We start from the raw sequence: 25,325 nt of genomic DNA, 5'->3' as shown, positions 1-25,325 counted from the left end.
AACGCTACCTGCTGTGTGCTAGCCATTGAGTCTCACATTAATGTGCCCTGAGGAGGATGTAAAACACTATGTAAAGGGGCTATGTTAGCCTCATAGAAAGAAGATAGTGGATACATTAGCAAGCATGGCAATACTATGAGTACACTTACAAAAGATAAAGAATTTTTTTGTAAAATTAAGGATCAAAGAAACAGAAAAGGTGGTCCGGAATAAACTTGTCTACTCAATGCTGGCTCCACTTAGTATAACTATGCTGCATGTGTACACGGCAACACGAAAATCTATTTAACCTCATTTTAGCTTAAAAACTTTAAACTTCCTTCATCTAAATAGAAAATTCTACTGCAAACAATCATAAAAATTGAAGTTGTGACATTAGATAAAAGTAAAACCTTGCTGAACACTTTAAAGGGCTTTAAAGGGTGCTTCATGTCATGTGACCAGGGTGATGTAATCTATGTTCGTTTACCCACTAACATTTGCAAAATCAACCACATGTACGTAGCCTTCATGGAGGCGTGGGGTGGAGTAAAGGTCCATGGAGGCATTCTGTGATTTCAGGTGATCAGATGCATACATGGGGTAAATTTTGCAAAATGTTAATGGATAAGATGACATCACCCAGGTCACAAAGCATGAAGTGCTGAAAGATGAGAAGGAGGCATGGGGAGGTGTCACTGTCACTGGCCAAGCAGGATTTGCCCCTCTGGCTCACTGTTGATGCTGAGTAAGATAATAAAGCTGATTTTAGGGGAATGTGAGTGAAACAATTTTTTTGGTGGTGTTAGTTAATAGGACTCTATGGGAAGCTGTCATTAGCTGTATTTGTGAAAAATGCGTTGACAGGTTCCCTTCAAACTTACCGGGAAAGATTGTCTATCCGTAAACCATACTGAGTCTCCGTTTCTTTCTTCCCAATCTTTATGCAGAATTCTTTATCAACTAATAGAACAAAGGAAATGGCTCCAGTATCCGGCTTCATGTACAAAAGGAAGGAATCCTTCACAACCAGCCATCTGCAAATGTGATGAGAGAAACAGTTAAAATAGCTCAGAATATTTGAGAGGGGGAGGCTGCAATAAAGGTTCAGTTCAACAGGACTATGATGTTTACAGCTTTAGAGAAACACTATAAGTGAAATACCTGATGTTGCTCATCTCTAGGAGAGAAGATCCAATGGGATCAGAAGTGTCTGAGGTAAAACAGTTCTAGTAGCCCATGGCCACCAATCAGAGCTCAGCTTTGAATTTTATAAACACCTGTGGGAAAATGAAAGCTGAGCTCTAATTGGTTACCATGGGCAACTAGAACAGTTTTACATCAGACCCTTCTGATAAATATCCCCCAATTTGTCCATCCTTGTTTCATCAAATATCAGAAACATGAGAATCCACCGACCCATAGTGAGGACCTCATGTTTAAAGTATTACATAACAACCATTCAGATGGATAGCTGTCCGTGCCATGTCAGGATCGTTCAGGTCCACCACATTGCAATGTTTTAGCATAACATTTTCATATTCCTGACATGCTTGTTATTCAGTTATTATAATGGGGTAAAATCTGGCGACAGGTTCCCTTTGCACCCGGTTGTAGCTTCTTCAGCTTCCTGTTTATAATAAATCAGTTCACAGCAAATCTCATAGTAACTATACACATGTTCTCTTCCAGTACCTCTTTGACCATCGATAGCAAACACTTCCTTGTCCACAGCAATTCAAACCAGGAATTCTGTGCCCCCCGGATCTCTTCATGATCATTCCTTCTCTGAAACAATCAAATGCAGATTTTATTAGAATGGTTGCAGCTATTCGCATACAGAGCTTTCCTTATAACGAATAGAAAATGTTAGCTCAGTGCAGATGTCATGGGGACCTTACAATTACACGCTGCTGCTTTCAAGATCACAAGTATTTGCCAAATGACCCCTGTAAGACAGCAAGTCCAAAATTCTGGAATATGAAAGATCATTTCTAGCTCTGCTAAAGAGTAACTTAACATTTTTTATTAATTTAAGAAATTAATAGAGCAGGTGATAATAGTAAACTCCGTAATATACTTCACTAAGTAAAGCAGCTTATCTGTGCCTTTTTATGGCCCTTCTTTCTCCTGAAGTGAGTCATGTATCTGAAGTCCTGTACACAGCAGAGATAAAAGGAAGGGAGGCTAAATATTAACTCAATAAAGGCAGTCCCCAGGTTATATACAAGATAGGTTCCTTGGGTTTGTACTTAAGTTGAATTTGTATGCAAGTCAAAACTGTATATTTTATAACTGTAGATCCAGACAAATTTTTTTTTGCCTCAGTTACAATTGGAGTTTTACATTTTTTGCTGTAATGGGACCAAGGATAATCAATAAAGCCTCACTACAGACACCTTACAGCTGATCATTGAGAGCTTCACCAGAGGTCACAGTGGGCAGAGGGGTCCGTCTTTAACTAGGGGTCGTCTGTAAGTAGGGTGACCTTTGGTAGAGGACCGCCTGTAGTCACTTTATCAGGTTCCTTTATATCTTAGCAGTGGATGCAGGACAGAAAGCTGATTTACACAAACTGGTTGAATATAGAAGAAAGGCAGAGGAAAAAGCTGGACACAGAAACAGATTTCTTTAATAAAGTATATTAGAAAGTTTACTATAATCATCTGCGCTATTTATTTATACATTTTATATTGTTTTATTACACGTTAAGTTCCAATCTATTGCTAGTCTCAAGCGACACATCATGAAGGGCTTTACCAATTAAAGAAAAGATAATAAACAAGTTGTGTTCACACAGCAGAACTAGAGAGGAAAAGGTAACACTACCTATCTACCCGCCAAAAACACAAAACATGCACACCAGTTTTTTGCAGCGAATTACATCCGAATTCAGACAAATTTTCATTGTGTATTTTCCTAATGGTAAACCATATAGAAGGGATGCTTAGCAGTTTGCAAAGCGTCTGACAGGTAGTGTATGTAGAAAACAAATATTTCATCTCACAGAATTCTTATAAAACGGTCTTCATGTATAACAAAATAGCTGAACTACAATAAGAAAATGGTGAAAATATTTACATTGTAATTAATAGACATATGCTGACTAATTATGTAATAGAATTGTTAGAGCGGAAAGGATTATATTTACAAGATAATAAAAAATCCAGCTAAATGAAGCTGATGGAGCACAGCAAATTGTATATAAAATACAAGAATTTAGCAGTAGGTCCAAAAATTTTATAAAATGGCAAAATACTCAATTAACCCACTTTCTGCATTTTCATGGTGGTAATCAGTTGTTGTGTTAAGTGTTACAAAGTGACCCTCCTACTACACAGCAAGTGACAGCCTTGTGAGACCCTGCACTTCTTCCAAGAACATCCCACAGAAAGTTCAGAGAATCAGCTGAGTAAACTAACCATATAAAACTTACATGCCCTTTGGTCCAAGATCATGGATAAAGGATAGTTGATTCACATCAATAAACTCTCTCTAGAATTAAGAAAAATACAAATTAATTACATGCAGCTTTCTCCCATCACCCAACATCCTCCCCCACACCAAGTAGAATTTTAAATAATGCACAAAAGCCTGGGAAAAAAATGAAACTTTGCCTACAGCCTTTCTGCAACTCTGTAATGTTTTCCTGTCAAATGAAAGATACAATGGAAAGCATAAATCAAGGTCAACTCTTATATATATGGCTTTTCCATGTCCAGCTGCTTTTTGACAAATCTGTACAGGCCTTACAACAACCAGCAGGGGACTAAAGGGGATTGTAGCGGGCTTTCATGCCACTTCTCTGGTTGGTTGGTTGGTTGGTGGATGGCGGTGGGTTTGGTATTTAGTACCCGAGGTTTAAGGTATTTGACATTTTTGTCCTGGTAGAGGTGGGTGGTCTGGCAAAGTGTAGATTCACTTAGCAAAATGTGCTACACCTGAGGCACAATTTGCACTGCGTAACCAGTGGATATACTTTGCACCACATTTAGGGGTGAGGGTGTGATGGAAGGAAAAGGGTGATGTCTGAAAAAGGGAGTGGCTGACTTTGTGAAACCGACATTCACACACATTTAGCTTTGTGAATCTTTTAATCAATCAAGGGCTGGTATCCATACTTGATATGCAATGTATGGGAAACTATTCTGGTAAAAACGCTTGTCTACGTCGTGTATTTTTACTGCAATGTATCCATTGTAAATCGTCTTAGTTGTAGGTCATGTACAGTCAACCAGTCTAGTTGTATAAAGTATAAGTTGTGTAATAACTGCTAGGAGAGTAAAGGTTATTCACTTGTGTTGTACAGGGAATAACACCATTAAATCAATAGATGGATAGAAGCTCAGGTATATTCCATACAGGACTGTTGTATAATGCCTCATTTCAGCAGTTCCACAGTAAAGGTGAATGGTTCTATACAGTATAAACCACAGTTTAGATAAAGGCAAGATAATAATCTTTAGCTATAAGCAAAGATATACAAACTTGCTATACATTATGAGTAAGGCAGAGACAGGCTATAAAACCAGTTCAATAGGAAAACTCCTAACTTACTGTTGCGTGATAATTCCTGTACAGTGGCATCTTTAATAGGGCGGATAAGTAATCCTCTAATTGTTTCTGCAACAAAAGAAGAACATGTCACACGAGGCAAGAAGTTAGGAGGAAAAGATCATATAGTTTGTGAACTGAAATTGCTGTCTCAGCAACTTAACACTTAATTCTGAAGACTATATAGATTTTATTTTGAGTCAACAACATCCTACAATATTATTTGTCGATGTCAATAAAACTCTTAAAATAGAAATTTACAACATTTCCTACTTCTAATAATGTTTTTATTTTCTATTCATGCTAAAAGAAAGCCTATCAGCAGATTTTTGCTACTGTATCTGAAACAGGTAAACTGAATCTATCGCTGTATCACTCACTGGATGTCATAACCTCTTTGCTTATCAGATAAAGTCGTCACTTTACTTTCATAAACAACAAGCTCTTGGACCCACCTGATTGACAGCTTCCTATTATATGCAAAGGGTAAAAGCTTTCAAAGAATGGAGGCTTTGCCCAAGTAGTTGACAGCTAATAAATCTCCAGGACTCAGCAGTGCACATACATCAATGACAGAAATCCAACACTGGGCTCACAATGACGATGGCCCCATACACATGACTGTTTTTGAGGCCACAATCTGGCGCACAAATTATGACTAGGTCTTTTGTACCCAGACACAGTGTATTGCCGCACCTTGACAGAGCCAGATGGAAGCACCACAAAATATAGATCATGTCAGCTTTGGACAGATTGGGGCGCTTACCGTCCTCGCTAATCCACTCAGCCCTGTGCCTCGCCCAGGTTTTGGCACAGGTGAAGCACATGGTCATGTGCGTGGGGAAGGGTGATTATGCTCCGGTCACTCTATTTTTATTGATACCACAAAGGAATGGGCTGTGTCAATTTTTTACTTTTTTAAATGGAACACAGTCATCCTGGTTTTTATGCGATTCCCTATTTATTACAGCACCACCGAAAGTATTTATTGAGAATTAATTCCTATATGGTACTGGCAAAGCTAATCTGCATTTATCTTTCGGTCTTAACACATTTTAACTACAAGAGCCCCAAAGTAGTTTACGCAGTCAATAACCCTTCAACAATGATTTGAAGGCAGTGAAATAGTTACCCTTCTACTTGAAGCCTGCTCCTCTCTAACAATCTCCGCATTTCGGGGCAGATTTGGCATTGATCTGACATCTCCACTTCTCACTGTTTGTCTTCTTACTGTGTGGCTAAAATATAAGAACTTTATGGAACAATCCTTATTTCAGTGAAGTGAAAAGCTAGGAACCGCCAGTAAAAACATACTGTACCTCCTGGTAGGAATAGGGATCCGGATGAACGCTTTGTATCGCAGAAGTTCTCTGTGAAGGTCTTGAAAGTGCTTGAATTTTCTCTTAACTTGCCACGTGAACTCTCCATGAGTTAGCTCAATTGTGTAGATGTTCAGAACGGCTGTCTGTAATTTATCACATTAGAAGTCAAATTTATAGGGAAAAAAAGTAATCCTTAAAAGGTATTATACAGCATTTCTGTATCCCCCTGAAAATCAGATTTAATAAAAAATGCTAATGAGGGGAAGGGCTTTGGAGTGGGAGGGGGTGTTAACAGATCTGCTCCTACACCAACATGATATCCACATCCCCAATGCACTTCAGCTCCACCCACTTCCTTCTCCAATCTTCCCCCTATGCAGGTGGGTCACTCTCACAACACCATGTACATGCACACTAGATGTGCCTCTAGTAGTTCAATGCACCTCAGAGGAGAGGGTCCAGGAACTGCATTGGACCACTGGAGGCATCCGACTACAACATTTAATGGCCATGTTGTGATGTTGGGAGAGCAAACAGCGACAGAATGGGAAAAAGGATTGGAGAAGTCAGGTCAGAGCTAAAGTGCAGTGGGGTCAAAGACACTGAAAAAGTCAGCTTCATTTGAAGAATTATTATACCTGTTGTTTTGTGTTTAGATACAGCTTCTAAATTTATCTTCTTTAGCTATAAAAGCATGCAGGTAGTCCAGAAAACGTCTTGACACAATATGCAAATTAGATTTGGGTGTTCCAGCTCGGTGCAGACACAGGGGCTCGACATTCTGCACAACTACTGATTATACACTTCTAGCGTGCATCACATTCCTGCCACCCCCTCCCCTTCCGAGATCTGTGTGACGCCACTAGCTCTCAGGAAGGGAGTCGGTGTGCATTATCAGGAGCCAAGCTGCTCCAAGGCCGGCTCTGGACGGTATGTGATGCACGCTAGAGGATTGCATAATTAGTAGTCTTGCAGAAAACTGATCCCGTGTGCGCACTGGGCAAGAGCACCCGGACCTCATTTGCATATTGTCTCAAGACATTTTCTGGACTTACTACACGCTGGCCACAATAGAGGTCTATGGCACCGGGTCATAGAGCGGTGAGCACACTTTGTCTCTCTGCACCGTGAACTGGCCAGGCGGCCACGCTGCAGGAGATAGACTGTGTCAAATCTGTTTCCAGATTGCGATCATGGCTGCTCGGCTCTTGCCCTAAAAAAAACATTAATAAATGCACTCATGGTAATAGATGTCACAGGTTAATTATACCCCCTATTTGCACAGTGCCTGGAAAGTGCTCCATATACCTCAATTAGTGAACTCACTGCCTATGGCCATTTTGTTAACTGGTTTTAATCAAAACCAATCTAAAATTGGTGACAAGTTCCATATAACTTTCCCCCATGCCTGTTCACTAGGTCTAATAGCACTTAGCTCAGATCTCACAGAGGCCAGTTAAAAAACACATCATTCATTCTAATTACTGTGTCTAGATGGGAACATGAAGTGACCACTGCTGGTGGCGAAAATGCAAGCAAAAAACTAAAGCAAACCTGAATCAAGCGACTCATTTCCCCCTTTTAAAAAAAGAACCAGAGCTCAATTATGCCAAGACACACAACCAGGATGACTGTCTGCATTTGAGAGCAGAGGTCACCTGACAGCTTCAATTTAAAAACCTTCAGTAGATGTGAGCAGTCCTATACTGTCAAGGAATGAGTGAATTTATATTCCAGTATTGTTACTTCCTAAGTGCAGTGGGGCATACCCTTACCCCATTGTCCCTGCTAAAGTTGTTACTTGTACCATGTTTCCCCAAAAATAGGACAGTGTCTTATATCAATTTTTGTTTCTAAAGAGGCACTACCGTATATACTCGAGTATAAGCCGAGACCCCTTATTTTACCACCAAAAACTGGGAAAACCTATTAAATCGAGTATACACCGAGGGTGGGAAATGCATTGGTCACAGACCCCCCCCCCAGTATACAACCTGCCCCCTGTAGTATACAGCCTGCCCCCAGTAGTATACAAGCAGCCCAGCTTGCCCCCAGTAGTATACAGCCTGCCCCCAGTAGTATACAGCCACCCCATCCTACCACCAGTAGTATACAGCCAACCCAGCTTGCCCCAGTAGTATACAGCCACCCCAGCTTGCTCCCTGTAGTATACAGCCACCCCAGTAGTATACAGCCACCCCTGCATGACCCCAGTAGTATACAGCCATCCCAGCCTGCCCCGAGTAGTATACAGCCACCCCAGCCTGCCCCTAGTAGTATACAGCCACCCCAGCCTGCCCCCAGTAGTATACAGCCACCCCAGCCTGCCCCCAGTAGTATACAGCCACCCCAGCCTGCCCCCAGTAGTATACAGCCAGCCCAGCTTGCCCCCAGTAGTATACAGCCTGCCCCCAGTAGTATACAGACTGCCCCCAGTAGTATACAGCCACCCCAGCCTGCCCCCAGTAGTATACAGCCACCCCAGCCTGCCCCCAGTAGTATACAGCCACCCCAGCCTGCCACCAGTAGTATACAGCCACCCCAGCCTGCCCCCAGTAGTATACAGCCAGCCCAGCTTGCCCCCAGTAGTATACAGCCTGCCCCCAGTAGTATACAGCCACCCCAGCCTGCCCCCAGTAGTATACAGCCACCCCAGCCTGCCCCCAGTAGTATACAGCCACCCCAGCCTGCCCCCAGTAGTATACAGCCAGCCCAGCCTGCCCCCAGTAGTATACAGCCAGCCCAGCTTGCCCCCAGTAGTATACAGCCTTCCCCCAGTAGTATACAGCCACCCCAGCCTGCCCCCAGTAGTATACAGCCTGTCCCCAGTAGTATACAGCCACCCCAGCCTGCTCCCTGTAGTATACAGCCACCCCAGAAGAATACTAATGCTAATATATGGCGTGGGAGGAGCTACGACGTTGACTGCCGCTAGGTCTTGTTTTCAGGTGAGGTCTAAGCTTGAACAAAATTGTACTAGGTCTTAGCTTTGGGGATGTCCCATTTTACAGGGTAGTAGAGAAAAGAGGTTGTTGAGCAGTTTCATGCAGAGATCACAAAGGGTTTGGTAAATGAAAGTCTGTAGAACGAGCTTAGTAGTAATGCTGAGCAGGATTATCCATTAGCATTATGCAATCACCAATATCCTCAAACACACAGATCAGTCATAAGAAGTGGATATGTCTTCAACAAATTCCAGGTGTTAATAAATGAATATGTACAGGTCATACCTTAGAGGAAGATGATGAAGCAAACCTCTCCACTTCCAGAACCCTGACCTTAATGGGACATCCTGCTAGGTAGGAGTGAAGGTCAGGCTCCTTAAAACCTTTTGTGTTATAAATAGCAGAAAAAGGAATGCAGGCACCTAAGGAGAATGAAACAAAAACATTAACCCAACAAAAGACATTCACTCTGGAATGTTCTGTCTGGTAAGACCCTTCCTACTCTTTAACAATAGATAGATCAATCAAAAATAATCTGCTGCAGCATTCCTCCAGGTACTGAAAAGTACATGATAGGAAGGAAAGATACCTGTACTAACTATAGCAAACTAACAAAAGCAATTTTTTTATTTCACAAAATAATATAGCAAGTGATAATAGTAAACTTTATACTATACTTCATTAGATAAATCACTTTCTCTGTGTCTTGTTTCTTCACTTTCTCCTGTAGTGAGCAGTGCACCTCGAAGCCTTCTAAGGCCCATACACTTCAAAATGATAAGGAGGCTACTGATTAACTCTTTCTATACCTAGAGAAACTGATGATTAAGATCTCTGAGGTGATAAGACTCTCTCTAAAAGAGTCATTAGACACTTTAACAGGCTTCTTTATCCATCAGCTGCCAGTAGAGAACAGGACACAAAGCTGATTTACACAGACTGCTTAAAGAAGGGAAAAAGGCAGAGGAAAAAGAAAGACATGGAAACATATTTCTTTAAAGGAAATCTTCCATCAAATTATTCATAGATCACCATGAGGTTATCGTCTTATATTTGATATCCATGGTCTCCTTCTTTCTGAAATCTACTTTAAAAATTATGCTAATGAACCTGAAGGAATCTGGGGGTTGTTACCAGAGCACCCCCATAATGTAGCTTCAAAGGATGTTACACTGTACAGTAAGTAGTACTCCCCCCCCTCCTACAGTGCAAGATTAAATGAGGTAAAGGGAGGGAGAAGTGCCTAGGGAGCAGAGGAAAGGGCGAGAGGTCTAACAGCATATGAAGCTACATCATGGAGAGGCTCTGGTAAAACCCCTAAGAGCCCCTCGAGCACATCAGCAATATTTTAAATAGTTGATTTAAGAAGGAAAAAGGCAATGGATAACAAATATAAGAAGATTATCACAGTGTCTGGATTTATGAGTAAGTGCCCCTGGTTTATCATGCTTGATGGTAATAATAAATAATGAATAAGAATTCATTTATTTATATAGCGCTCACAGATTCCGCAACGCTGCACAGAGCTTGCCAAATGAGTCTTTGTCCACATGGGGCTCAAAATCGAATCAACCTACCAGTATATTTTGGAGTGTTGGAGGAAACCGGTGGACCTGGAGGAAACCCACACAAACACGCAGAGAACATACAAACTTTTTGCAGGTGTTGTCCTGAATGTGACTTGAACCCAGGACCCCAGCACTGTAAGGCTGTAGTGCTAACCACTGAGCCATCATGGTAGATTTTCTTTAATAAAGTATAGTACATACATTACTCTATATTTGCACAATAACTTTATAAATTTGCTTTAAGGTCATATTATTAGTGAATCTTGGAATTAGGGTCATAACATTATCATGTCACCTTTACTTGGCTACTGAATCATGGTTATGTAACAGGCACTTGGCACTGCGATCAGCAAAACAGCACTTTGCACCAATACAGATGCACCGCTGTTTATTTCACAATGAATTATTTGGTTGCAAAAGAATTAGCAGAAAAAATACTAAAGGGGTTTTCTACTCAGTCACAGGCCCCGTGCTGCTCTGCTCCTGAGTCTGCAAGGTCATCCGACATGCTGGAGTTCCTGGTTCAGTCATATTATCCCATTGCTGCAGTCAGTCACAGACGGTAATGGTGACCTGCCATGGTCAGGTACAGGCTTCACCAATGACAAGCCCCAGCATTGGGAAGTTATCAATGAACCAATAAGACATTTCGTGGAACTATGAACTACTGCAGCCATTCAGAGGCAACAAAGAGGGCATTTCATCTTCTTTCCACGTGGATGGTACAGAAGTAAATGAAAAGGAAATATCATTTTTAAGCACAGTGAATGCAGTTCTTACTGAAAAACCACTAAAGCTGATCCTCTCTGATCCACTAAAGATCTATACAGAATATCCTACACATAAGTCGCCTCACTCTGGATTTTTGTGTATAGCTAATAAGCAGATCTTCTTTTGAAAGTAAAGCCTCCCTTCATGTGGTTGAGCTTACCACTGGTTTTAGGGTCAGTGATGACATCAGAGTCCACTTCTTCCCCATCGTAATGGAGCTCACTGGTGTCCAGATTTTCTATTAGATTACTCATGTCTGCAGCGATCTTCTCCAATGTAGAAGAATCTAATTTTCTTGCACTTCTCAGCGACATCTTGAACACACAGGGGCCTGTTGGAAAAAAATATGGTTTGGAAGATATTATATCAGTGAAAAGGCATATTTGATTTTTTTTTCATATTTTAGGATTATTAATTGACATCTAGTTGATCCCCAATTAACTTATCACACAAAGCTTACATTGGGGTTAAGGCCCCTGAGCCCCCAGCCTGTCCGTACTGTGTTTCTGCTTTTAGTAGCCTCCTTCTACTAGCCATATCTTGTGATCGTTGGGACATTCTGAGGAGTGGAGAGCTTGACTTCAGTGATAAACTCTCCGCCTCTCACTTCAAAGGTGATTTTCTTGATGATGCCACCCCACTGTTCCATGAAATAAACATGCATTGGTTTATTAGGTTAATTTCTGCTGACAAGTTCCACTTAAGTTGGCGGAGCAGCTCCAGGCTTATGTGAATTAAGTTAAGCCAAGGACATTAGTATTACAATTCTTTGATCAATGGGCTGTTGAATGCACGTATGAGTGGAACAAAATTTGCACATTTGAGACCATTTTTGCAGGGTAAAGCTCAAAAGGTAAAGCCATTGGTTACTGCCACAAACATATGGTAAGTACATATGGCCACTGAAGTCATTACACTTTCATACAGGCCGCAGGGCACAGGAGCCTCAGATACTGTTGAGTTCTATGGTAGCATGGGGAGGCATAGACTCCCTACACTTCCTTTTTCTCAGCCTGAACTATGCCAGGCAAGTTGCTCCTTTAAGTAATCCAAGGGCCACTCTCACACCAGCGGGTCTGGGTGCTCCAAGTCCAGCTGCAATCCTGGATTATAAATGCTTTTTTCATAGTACTGATGTTTACATAGCTCACCAGGGTACAACCTCTTAGAATTTTATTGTTTTGTGTTCATTAGAAGGTCTTCAAATTAGTAATTTCAATCTCTGATGAACATCAATGCATGACATATTGCACAAAGTGTAAAAGTAGAAAAATTAAGCATACATTTACTGCTTCCATAGGAATTTAGGGGGCTGATAACCTACATAGAAGTACAAGTTTTGCAGTTTTGGGACCATTCAGTTGTTTATTACAGTGAAAATGCGTCATTAATAAAAAAAAAAAAAATTCTTTCTAACATCTAATGTTTGCCAAGTGTCTTATGAACTACAAGACTTCTGGAACAATGTCCTTTGGATAAACACAAACAAAGTAGTAGATTGCATCGGATGTTCATCCACATTCATCAAACGTGCACTTGCTTTACCCTGGTAATTCTTCTTTTTTCCTTTTTTGTATCTTGATATTATGTTTTGCTTTTATCAGTTTGCCTAGTAAGATACCCCAAGGGCGTACCGCAGTCAATTACTCACTGGATTTACATCTAGTCACCTGAAAATGTACAGAAAAAAAGCCACGCCACAACCCAATCGTGTGAGACACAATCCCCAGTTAAATACCTGTCCCAGCAGCGCAAATACTGAAAACGTTGGAAAATCTGATGAAACTGTGATAAACTGTGATGGCATTAACTGTGATAATGCCACATTATCTCGACTAAATCTACCAAACTGTACATTGTCTATCCCAAATACTCTGGAATCTCTGACGCAAAGTACTTGTATGTAAATCTTTTTCGGTTGTCAAAAATAATTTTAAAAAATGTTTTAAAGAAAAAAGTGCACTTGCTTTGTCTTCTGACTATGTATGGCTTCCCCATCATTTCAGAGAAGCTAATCTCACACAACTGTGTATCATGTGGGCTCTCAGGCTCTATTTGAAATACATCTCGAGAAATACAAAAGCAGCTGATATGTTGTCAGGATAAAAAATGTTGATAAAAGTGAAAGGCTTGCCAACATAGGATTTATTTATAAACTATCAACAGATTGTGCTGGATGCTAAACAAATGAGGCAAACTCTCAGAAAAAGTCTAAACAAGCAGGACAAGATGTAAAGTTTTCATGTTAAGATGCAATCCTCCCTTACTACCAGGCAAGGTCTGGGAGAGATCCGTTTACATAGAAGCTCTATGCAAAGCGGGGCCGGTTGTAGACAAAGTGGGGCTCTCAGCAAAACTAAAAATGGGCTCACAAAATAAAACTATTTTATGAACAGTCACAGTCAGTAAGAGGGTCCCATAATCCCTGTACAATGAGAACACTTTGTAGTTTACAAACAGTAGTAGCTAAGTATCTGTAATATGGGGCCGTAGGATAATTTTATAGGTGATAGATATATGATAGGTAGATTGATGATAGAAGCTAAATATGAAAGAAGGCCCTGTCTTCTGTTCGATAGTACCTACAAACATGTTTGGTGTGTCATAGTAAAGATAAGAATGTCATCTTTCATATCCCATAAAGGTTACGGTTCAGGCAATTAAAAAAAACTGGGTCTGTATCTGAAGCTAGCATTTCCAATTATGTCTTTAGCTGTCCGGTTCTGTAGCTCACATAGGAACAAGTCTGATGTAATGTTAAAAGATAAAATCTTTATCGTTAATATGATACAAAAAGCAAAATAGAACAGCAGATAGGGGCTTCTTAAGTAACACTACTACTGCAACCACTAAACTTGACTCATCTCGTGTGAAAATGAGATGAGAAGAGTCATATTTGCCTGACTTTGGGGGAGATTTTTTGTTATAGGTAAACAGGTGGTATTTCACAGAAAAGAAAGGAAATTTCATTCCCTACCTGAGGGGAGTAGTAGTTTAGTGGGGTAAAACTTGATGACAGATTCCCATGAACCCTGGGTTTGTCTGAACATCACGACAAAAATACTTAAAATGTGTGGCTTTTGGAGCAGCTTTCTTGCAGGAATAGTGTTGTGTCTTTTACACCTCACAACTTTTGCACATGTTGCAGGTTAAAATCCCTTAGCGTTGGTCAGTTTGCAGGTTAGGTTTCTGATTCAGCGTGAGGAAGATATTCAGTAGAATCTGAATCACCATTCTTGTTCTGTATACAGCAAATCAATGGGGGGGTATAGAATTGGGCAGGCATCTTGTTGAACTTCAGATTTATTTTGCTGCTTTAAATGCTTATTTTAGGTAGCACATGAGATGTTAATATCTGCAGTGTATTTGTGTGTCACACAAATTGCTGATTTTGACACAACTGGTATTTTCCTAAACCAGGAGGGGACTGGAAAGCATTTGAGTTATTGAGATATTCATATCCCAGAAAACTGACATATCTACAATGATAAATTCCGCCAATAACCATGTTACTATATCACTTAAAACAATAAGGCAGATTTACTTACCCGTCCCTGCGCGATCCCAGAGGTGTGTTCCCTGACGAGAATGCACAGCTATCGCGATTCACTACGAGCGTTTGCCGATATCCTGCATGTGTCGATTCCCCGATCAGGTCCACTGGAGTTCACCTTCTTCACGGTGTATGTAAGTGTTTGGCTTGTGGCACAATTAAAATGTTACATCCTGCGAATCCGTCGGAGCGTCCAACTGCGCCGATGCAACAAAATCCAACCGCGTGTGACACAATCCCCGGCGTAATCCCTGAAAAGTCGGTAAACCCGATGAAAATATGCCAGCGGGACCCTTAGTAAATAAGCCCCACTGTGTCCAAGCATCATAAAAAGGAAGTTATTATTAAGTTATTTGTTATTTTAGTTACTTCTGACTTATTGTTATTTAAATACATCCCAAAATGTAATTTCCCACATAATAACTATGACACATGGTTATCAGTTCCACAGGAAAGCTCATGATTGAGGATGTGGACTTTAATATGATGTCTCCTTATCCAGTAGGTCACATAGCTTTGGGTAATAAAGCTCCCTGGCTATCATATGTAACATCATAAGTACAGTAATTATTCTCAGCAGGACTGGAATGGCAGGTAATAGTATCAAGCTGAAGATAATGTATCTAAAGATCTTGTTTTCCTGATAGGTTCGCAGGCGCTCTCTCATACTGTTACCATGACCTTTACATGCTCCTGACATAAATATTTGACATATTCTATGTGTAATAGATCAAATGTATATTTCTTTTCTATTAAATTTAGCAAAACAAGCAGAAAAGCATTCACCGAGTAGATTCATATTGTGAACGAGCGGTCTCCTGACATCGCTCCAATGTTATCTGCTGAGAACGGCCTCATACTGTTCTATCAATCTGCCATCATCACCCCTACCGGTAACACCCACTTGGCTAACTACTCAAAAGTTTCAGCAAGAATTATAAAAGTTAAAGCACAACACGGAAAACTACTTTTTCTGTACGGAGAAGTTTCTGGTTCTGGCTTATATTATAGTTGCGCTACATCCATAATAAAGGATTTGAACTTCGGTAATAACCTGCGACATATGTTAAGAGTATATAGGGAGACCACCAAACTTATACAGGATAGTGATTTTTATTGGATACTTTTGGGGGATTTTACATTTTGATGAAAAATGTTTTGAATACTGTATATAAATCACATGTAAGGAGTCACACGGGTGGAGAATAGTAATGCTGAGATGTCCCCTTTTGTCTTGATCGATGTGCTTTGTTTGCTGTGTGTCAGCAGCTCCTACTACTTGGCTGCCTTGTTGTGACATATAAAAGGACATATACTATTAAAGGACATATACTCTCAGTTTAGTGATTGTAGATGTTTCCTAGTAGGAAGCTCATCATCCTCAGGGCTAGAGTTATAAAACTAATGCAAATTACCCTGGGCGCTGGGTTTTGTCACACATTGCGTTCTTGGACAGATCTAGGACCATTTTTGAACGCACTGAAAATGCATGCGTTTTTTGCTTGTTTACCATGTGTTTGGCTGCTTTGAATCCTGTATTAATATTTTCACAGCTGCTTACACTTCCACAAATGAAGAAAAACAGATTCAAACTAGCCAAAGGCATGGTAAACAAGAATGCACTGTTTAAAAGCACCCAAAGAGTTATAATAAAAGAAGTCCTGGGGAATGATTTAGAACTGGAGTTCCCTTCCTCAGAACGCCCCCTCTGCTGTGATTAACAGTCCTGTATGCAGGGATATACAGGCAGTCCCCGGGTTACGTACAAGATAGGTTCTGTAGGTTTGTTCTTAAAGGGGTTATCCGGGTTTAAAAATTTTTTTATGTCCGGGCTGGGGAGGGCTAGTTAAACATAATAAACATGTACTTACCTCCTCCGGTGCTGCCGATGTCCCGCGACGCGGCCCGTCTTCTTCGTGCGCCGGTTTCATTACACTGGCGCACAGGGAGCTTCCAGCCGGCCGGAAGCTGCCATGCGCACCATCTCCCAGCGCTTACAACGCTGAGAGATAGGGACGCATGGGAGGAGCCGTCCACATCGCGGACCGGAAGCTCCCTGTGCGCGGCTTCCGTGCCCCTGTTTGTTTACAGGGGCACGGATCGAAGGGACCGCGGCGCGGGACATCGGCGGCGCCGGAGGAGGTAAGTCCATGTTTATTATGTTTAACTATCCCTCCCCAGCCCGGCCATAAAAAAAAAATTAAACCCGGATAACCCCTTTAAGTTGAGTTTGTATGCAAGTCGGAACAGCATACTTTATTATTGTAACCCCAGACAAAATTTTTTTGGTCTCTGTGACAATTGTATTTTAAAAATGTTGGGTTGTCATAAGAACCAGGATTAACAATAAATCTTAATTGCAGACACCTCCAATAACTGCAAATTACCAAAATCCAGAGGTCCGTTTGTAACTAAGGGTCGTATGTAAGTCAGGTGTTCCTAAGTAGGGGACTGCCTGTACATGTAACTGGTTCCCCTGAAGTCTGGTGAATGCTGTCAATCACAGGGGAGGGGATATTCTGAGGTGGTGATTCAGTGCTTTACACAAAAAATGGACATCTTCAAAGTTGATTTTCAAGATGATGTTATCACAGAAGGCCAATAAAGAGACATGATCTGGCAGGTGTCAAGCTCATACACAACATACTGGTAGTGGTTTATCTGGTCAAATTCTGCCGACACATTCCCTTTAAGTCCGTTATGATATAGATACTATGGGGGAGATTTATCATCAAGTTTCTGAGGTAAAACTGTTCTAGTTGCCTATGGAAACCAATAAGAGCTCATCTATAATTTTATAACCAGCTGTGGGGAAATGAAAGCTGAGCTCTGATTGGTTGCCTTTATGATAAATCTCCCCCTATTTGAAAATCAATACCTCTAGCAGGTGAGGAAAAGACACAGCAACAGCAAAGAAGGAGATATTACTACTAAGAAAATCGACTGACATTCAACTTCTGATAAGATCTTGTAGAGAATTGGATCGATAAGAGAGAATATCACTGTGTCAAAAAAACAAGCATTTAACCTTTGTACTTAAACAAAAAGCCAACAGAATCTTTACAAAAGAGATAAAGAGCCAAGCCCGAGTTCTGCTCCACGCATGACATTGAGCGTGTAATGGCTACTGACAGCTTGTAAAATGACCATACATCACATGGCGCCTACATAAAACATACATAAAAACCACAGTATGTTAAATGTCAGCGTCTGTGGAAACATAAACTAAGATACAGCATATGAACAAAGCTTTACCTTTTATCTGCTATTAAAATAAACCCTTAATGTTATCATATAGAGGTAATACTCTTCCCTCATTGTTTTATCATGCTACTGTGTAGTAATGACAGTCACAATGGAGAAGAGGGGATGCAACATGTCAGTTACAAGTCTTCAAAATGTGTCAAAATTGTTACATCTGCTGATTTGTGCCACATTTGTGATTTTTTTCTTTTGTGCTCCAGTTTTCACTACAAACAGCTTACCTCAAAATATATGCAAATTTAGGGGCAAATCCACCCCAGTCCATCAGAAAAGCAGGAAAAGCTTAGGAACAGTTGTAACTTTGCTGCAACTTTTTATACAAAAAAAAATTACAAATCCATTTCAGAGATTAAAAACTCATTAGCCAAAACTAAACTTTATTTATCAAGTGGTCTAAGCTACTCAGATAAATCTGAAGCCCATAGGATATCTAAAGAACTCCAAAAACAATGCAAAAAACTTTAGTAATATACCTGCCTATTGATACATCTGCTGCAATGTCCCCCATAAAAGCCAGAATTGTGCTGCATTCACTATTCCGCTAGCTTAAACCAACTTTTTCCAACCAATATTTTAATTTTTCTTTTTTTGGTTTACATGGTACAGAACCCATGAAAGGGGTTTAACCTCTTAGAACTAGCACTGTGACATTTCTCTCTGTATAGCAAGGTGACAGGTAGTGCTGCTTATCAAGAAAAAGCTATCAAGAAGCTGCAGCTCCTAAAAGGCACCCTGTCACCAAATTTGCACCTATACAGCTAGTGACAAGTTCCTATGGAGTCCTATTAACTACCTAACACACTTCTTTTAGCTAAAAATTATTTCCCTTACATCCACCCAGCATGTCCTGAGACCATAATCACAGGTCCTTTAGCCTCCTAACATTAGCAAACTGTACACCATGCACATATCTGATCCCATGGAATCACAATCACAACTCCTCCCCATCCTCCTTGCAGGCTGCTCTAATTACATGTGATCAGATACATACATGGGTTAGACGTTGCAGATGTAAAAGGACCTTTGATGATGTCCTCCTGGTAAGGGCCAATGATGTAACAGAGCTCTCCATACAGCTGGTGTTAACAGAGTGTTAACAAACTGATGCGTTTTGTAAACACAGTGTTGAAAGCAATGTCATTACGCAAATCTCCTCTTTTCAGCTGTTAACGTTTACGCCATGTGTGAACGCACGCACCCTCAGTGGTTTTGAGCTGGAGAAGACAGCCCATCTGACAGTAGAGAATTGAAAATAATGACACAGAGATGGCAGGAACACTGATTACTAAAGAGAAGTTCACAACTACCGAGAGTTAGCAAGGTGGCACCTAATGAAGAATGTAAAGAGTAAGAGTTGATGGATATGGTCAAAGGTCATGAAGGAATGAACGCTGTAGATTCCTTAGTAAAAATCCACACATAGTTTAATAACCGATCAATGGAGCTAACCCAATGACCAGCCATTGTGGAGACTTATGAAACATGCTACAGATATTCCGCCAGGGCACAGCCGCTGCTTCTTGGGAAGTACCAGGAGGTCATACAATGCTTATTCACAGCTCCTGTAAGTTTTTAATTCAAACTTGTAACAATCTTATCTCTAAGCTTAAAAAATATTAACAGAATATTGATACCTGCCGCCTCAGTACAAAGCACAGACTGAGGAGTCTTGGCACAGACAGATGATTTATCAGACACAATCTATAAAACATGGGAGCTGTGTACACAATCCCCTCGACCAAACTCTATGTGTCACGTCATAGGACAATAAATGATAAACTGCCCTCCACTGATGCAATGTTACACATTTCCTACAAGCGGCCGATCATTTTCGCAATTGACCCCCCACATACTCAGCCAAGCATCAGTAGAAAGAGGATAGAAAGCCACAGCTATATGTTGGACCTAAAAAAATAGTAAAAGAAATTACATATGGGTGAGCATTGATAAATCATTATATGGTATAGCAGAGCACTTCAGGTCAAGTAAGAAGGAGGATAGAAATATGTAGGAGGGTGAGAAATTCATTGATAAAACTCAATGTAGGTTAATAAAGGTCAGGGAGTACAGAACACATTTCCAGGCAGAACTCATTAAGAAAAGTGCAATGTGCACAGATTTCTTTGTGTAACAAGTTTTTATTTCCAGTTTTAGATCCTCATTTATAGCAAAAGTAAGTGACCATAGACAAAAGCGTGGAGACATGTCTAGAGCTGAAAAGTTATCCATGTCTTTTGTACACACATGCATTCACAGCATGGCTTCCAAAGAAATATGTATCTGTTTTACCAGAAACATGCTGATGGCACCGTTATCATACGGATACAGTGACATAAGTGCACATATTGATGAAAAAAGTCTCGTACGTATACAGATTTAGGCTGCATTCACACGGCCGTTCTGGGGACGTATATATTTATACGTCCTCATAGACAGGTATGGCGACCCAGTGGCATTATGGTGTCGCAAATGTGTGGTACCGTACTGTACATGCTCTGTCTTTGCCCGTGGGAGGGGGGGGGCGTGAGCAGGACTCATCCCTCCTCCTCTCCAGTGTGCCAATGTGTGCTCGTCTGGGCTTTTGCAGGGTGAGCACACATCCGTGTAAATGTAGCCTCATACAGCACAGAAATACAGGACTGGAGAAATCATACATTTGTGTGAAAGAGGCCTTACTGCACTATGGAATTTAAATATCTTTCCTCTTAATACGGAGAATCAGAGTTTGCTAAGTGGCCTCCACAGTCACGTGACCGCCAAGTGGCCTCCACAGTCACGTGACCGCCAAGTGGCCTCCACAGTCACGTGACCGCCAAGTGGCCTCCACAGTCACATGTCCACCATGTGGTCTCCATGGTCATTTGAACGATAAGGCTTCTTAGACCACCAGTGTCAACAAAGAGACTTTATGCCATTTCACTAAAATGAGAAGATGGAACAGTTAAAGTGGAAATCCCCTTTGAGAGTTAAATATTTCTCCACATAAAAGACTTGCAAGAATTATCATTAATTCATCTTTTGAACCATATAAAATCATTTTGGTCCTTTTGGCAATCCAGGGAATAGACAAAATCTTGTAGGTTATGTTCCTATATAATATGTCTGAGAACATGTCAATTTCAAGGGTAAATGATTCCCCAATTCATTCTGTCACTGTTAGACTCAAGTAAGGCTGCGCTCACATGAATCATTGCTCTTCAGAACTGATTAATCTCAACCCCTTATGGAATAAATTGTAGGTTTGGGACCCGGTCACATCTGTTCTGCTCTATGGCATCTGTGACCATCACTGGGACTCAGCCAGACCTTAAGTGCTCCACAAACTTAACTCCTACGTTTCAGGCCATCTGTGGTATTTGCTGTGTGATTTCACACTAAGCAACTAGTGAGTTTAGAAACATAAATCATGATTTTAATAAACCTAAACTCCGATAGTACCAAGTGCAAACACACATTCAATAATACAGATAAATAGGATCCATACTTTGGCACTTAGTGTATTCTTGAAGTCTAGTTAGTGTACTTCTTTTACTGATAGGTAAGGGTATTGTCTGGCGGATGCCAAAATGCATAACGAAAGGCATTACTACAAAATGCATTTTGTAATATCATCCATTGGATCATTGATTCTCTGATGCTGCATATTAATTTATAATTAGCTATTAGGTTAAAGGAGCCCACACATTGAGGGACATTTATTATGACTTTTCCAGCATTTTAGTGGCACTTCCACTGCCTTTTCTTCCTTACGACCCACCTTGTCGCCAGAACAAAAGAAAAAAAAGCTTCTCCGCCTCCCCAGACTTTGGTCCAGAAGGACATGGTTCTAAGTTCTTGGATTTAACGACACAAACACTAAAGACAGACTGCATTTTCCTGCACTCCAAAGTGGCGATACTCTAGACCAGTGATGGCAAACCTTTTAGATGCAGAGTGCCCAACTACAGCCAAAATCCACATATTTTTCGCAAAGTGCCGATGCAACAATTTAAGCAGTAACTTATTACTCCCTGCTCTGTCACATGTTTAAATTGTATAGGCACCTGAGGACACCAATACAGTAAAAAGAAGGAGAAGAAGTTTGGATTATCATTGTAGCTTCCATCTAGGGTCCTCGGCTGCCTGGGACTGCAAGAGGCCTTGAGTTCTAGCAAAGTCTGCGCTGGGGTGAAGGCGCAGGTGCCCATAGTGAGGGCTGAGTGCCACCTCTGGCACCAGTGCCATAGGTTCACCACCACTGCTCTAGACCAAAAGAAAAATTGTCTGGGTGAACTACTTTCTCGTGCCTGCTGCAGGGAAAGACTGGTGCTCCTGGTACAGGTGCCATAAAATATTATAAGCTTAACACCACAAAACTAAACATTACTGCTGACGGACGGGGAGAGCGCCCTCAATAAGCTTATTAAAGGGGTATTCCCACAAAGACAAGATTCATAAATATACTCGGGATAACAAAATAACACATTCTCTAATTCACTGTTATTAACAAAAATGTGACACAAATTTCTGCTCTGAAAGGGGCGTTCCGGTGCTCAGTCTTACTGTGCGCCACATTTAACATGCAAAGTCCTGCAGAGATATGTTGCACGGCCCATGTTAACGGTGCTCAAAAAAAAATTGGTGCACTGTGGCGGAGATGTGCAGAGGGCGTCAGATTCAAATTTTTACTAGTCTTGGTAAATGTGTCTGCTTAAAAAAGTCCCCACCCACACTCTGAAATCTTACACTGACCATCACTGAGTGATACGAGCTAAAACAGCAATAAAAAAAAAATTAAAAAAATAAAAAAAAGAGAAAAATTGTACAGTGAGGGGTTAAAAATACACAATCTTTATTGTGTAACATCTCTAGGAGATTGAAATTTTAGAATTTTCTTTCATGGGCAACCCCCTTTAATAATGCAACAAGCTCCACTCATACACCCAAAACAATAGAAAAAGAACTGCTCCAAAATTTGAGGCTCAGGCTATGGGCTCACACATGAAGCTGTGGGAACCGCATGACGTGTAGGAGCCAAATAAAGCACGTGGGTCTGTGTGTTTGTATGTATGTAGCCTAACTGTGGGATATTTATTATCATGAGACCATTTGAATCAGTTTTGCTAGAGACAGCATTGACGTAAAGATAAGCATTGTGCATCTATTAAGTCAGTCTGCAAACTTTACTCCATTATATACACCAAGTCACAATTTTTGCAACTTTTCAAACATGTCACATTTTCTCAGTTAATAAACAGATTATCCTTGCACTCGTCCTTTCCCACTTTTTAAAAGCGGAGCGAGTGGATGGAATAGAAAAGATAATGCACAAGTGAGCCCAAATTGTCCCAAATACTTGAAATGAACATTGTGCAGGGCAGAGGCATAAACTAGTGCAGTAGCAGGCCTCAGCAGCTGCTATGGGGCCCAGAGTGTCAGGTGGTCCAGGCATCTAAAGGATAAGAAAGAATGGTGGATGTGCACATTGTACAGCATAATATGTATATGACAGCGCACATCTTCCACAGTATACAGCATGAATCAGCAGCTCAGAGAAGAAATATCGGGGTAGAGGGAGATAAAAGCAGAATGACAGTACTCGGGATCTCTCATCTCATCCTGCCGTGTACATCCACCATGTGGTCAGAAGCTACTGGACAGATCTGTGTAAGTGTATAAATTTATATATCAGTGAATAAATGTGGGTATATAAAAATATGGGGACCCAATTCAGAAATCTGCTATGAGGCCTTGCCTCTCCTGGTGCAGAGACTGGGATCCCCAGCAGGATCTTATAATATAAGTTCCTGCCTCCCCAAGGTAAGGCTGTTCCATACTGAAAGCATGAGCACAATACAGGATTGTTGTCCTGATGGTAAGCAGTGACTCACAATGTTATGGATTACTATGACTATAGGCATCTGTGATGCTGTGAGCCTAGATCTAGGGGCGGGGCTCAGATTAGGAAATATAGCAACTACTGATATGATTTATAATTATATAATAATTTGTTAACATTACCATTTTATGACAGAAGTTGGAATTTAATTGAATTTCTAAAAAAAAGAAATAGAGCAGCATACATAGATGAAAACACAACTTCATAAATTATGATCTTACATATTTTCTGGCATGTGAGCAGATAACAATTACAGCATCAGTTATCAATATACTGTTTTTACAATTTAAATGAAATATATCCTGTTTAAAAAATACATTATGACTTAACTTTCAGTTTCTATACCAAAATGTATGAAAATGCCCTGTACATTAGAATCATCACTGAGCAGCTTCTCTTCATGATGATATGGGGTGGTCTTTCATACAGTATGACCTATCAGTCGAAGCCCCAGTCTTTGTTTAATGAATTATATATAAAATCCTATATAGTCGGCAGCATTTAAAGTGTTAATGACAGCAATCGGAGCCAGCTTAGGGTTATGGGTCCAGGTCCAGGTGCCAAACCTGAATTCCTGTACACATGTCCGTGATGTCTCCAATACATTTTTCTGGAATGCCCCTTTAATAGCTGACTACAAGATACAAGCTGCCTGAATATATAATATATAGTGGCTTTAGATCTGCATCACAGAGCACTTGGGAGAATACAAGGAAAGAGATTAAAGTTTTATCTTGAAATTTATGAGGGGAACAGAGTCCATGAGGACTAAACAGACCCATCTATGGGTAGGTGCATTCTGAGGTATCACTTACATTCATATATTTGGATGGTGACCACATACAGGTGATTCCCTGTGCTGGGAATGGGTAGGTGTCCAGCTGATGGACTCTGAACAATAATTGACATGTCATAAAAGTTATCTCTGGGACTATCCCTCTATAACAGGATAAATTGCATCTAGACGCTAATATTATAGGTCAAAGATAACATGTGGTATTTGTAAAGTAAACTATAGTGTAGCATAAATTCAGATCCCGAGTTCTTTGACTGACATTAGTCTTGGTACTGCTAGGGTATTGTCAATAAATGTGTTTGCTCTTAGCCATACCCAGCGCAGCCATTTAGTGCAATATGGAGGGGTTATTTGCTTAAAAACCATCTCTATTTTATGCTAAATGTATCAGGATGAGCTGGTGCCGGAGCAAATGTTCGTTATTTCCATAAACTGCTGAATTGCTTTTAAACACTTTTTTAATCTTTATATTCGAAGCAGCTTCGGTGCACAGTGGTATGCGCTCGGCGCACCATGCACGCGACCGTGCGCGTGTGATGTCACGCGTGGTGCTCCGAGCGCATACCACCGTGCGCCAAAGCTGCTTCGAATATAAAGATTTAAAAAAGTGTTTAAAAGCAATTCAGCAGTTTATGGAAATAACGAAGATATGCTCCGGCACCAGCTCACCCTGATCTGGTGCATGGTATGTGATG

At 40.7% G+C, this 25,325-nt stretch overlaps 1 protein-coding gene across 3 annotated transcripts in view; it reads right to left on the bottom strand.

Annotated features, from left to right (window-relative positions):
- PLD1 (phospholipase D1) overlaps positions 1-25,325 on the bottom strand; it is a 169,348-nt gene that overhangs the window by 50,519 nt on the left and 93,504 nt on the right. For all 3 annotated transcript variants that reach the window (XM_072142797.1, XM_072142796.1, XM_072142799.1), the window contains 8 exons: positions 11,300-11,470; positions 9,086-9,222; positions 5,853-5,998; positions 5,666-5,771; positions 4,537-4,602; positions 3,416-3,474; positions 1,675-1,767; positions 864-1,016 (listed from right to left, as the gene is read on the bottom strand). In XM_072142797.1, the coding sequence (XP_071998898.1) occupies positions 864-1,016; positions 1,675-1,767; positions 3,416-3,474; positions 4,537-4,602; positions 5,666-5,771; positions 5,853-5,998; positions 9,086-9,222; positions 11,300-11,453 (914 nt within the window). In that variant the 5' untranslated portion in view covers positions 11,454-11,470. The remainder of the gene's footprint in view (positions 1-863; positions 1,017-1,674; positions 1,768-3,415; positions 3,475-4,536; positions 4,603-5,665; positions 5,772-5,852; positions 5,999-9,085; positions 9,223-11,299; positions 11,471-25,325) is intronic.

The sequence above is a fragment of the Engystomops pustulosus genome, chromosome 3 (genome assembly GCF_040894005.1).
Source record: "Engystomops pustulosus chromosome 3, aEngPut4.maternal, whole genome shotgun sequence".
Lineage (NCBI taxonomy): Eukaryota > Metazoa > Chordata > Amphibia > Anura > Leptodactylidae > Engystomops > Engystomops pustulosus.
This window is presented reverse-complemented; position numbering and strand designations above follow the sequence as displayed.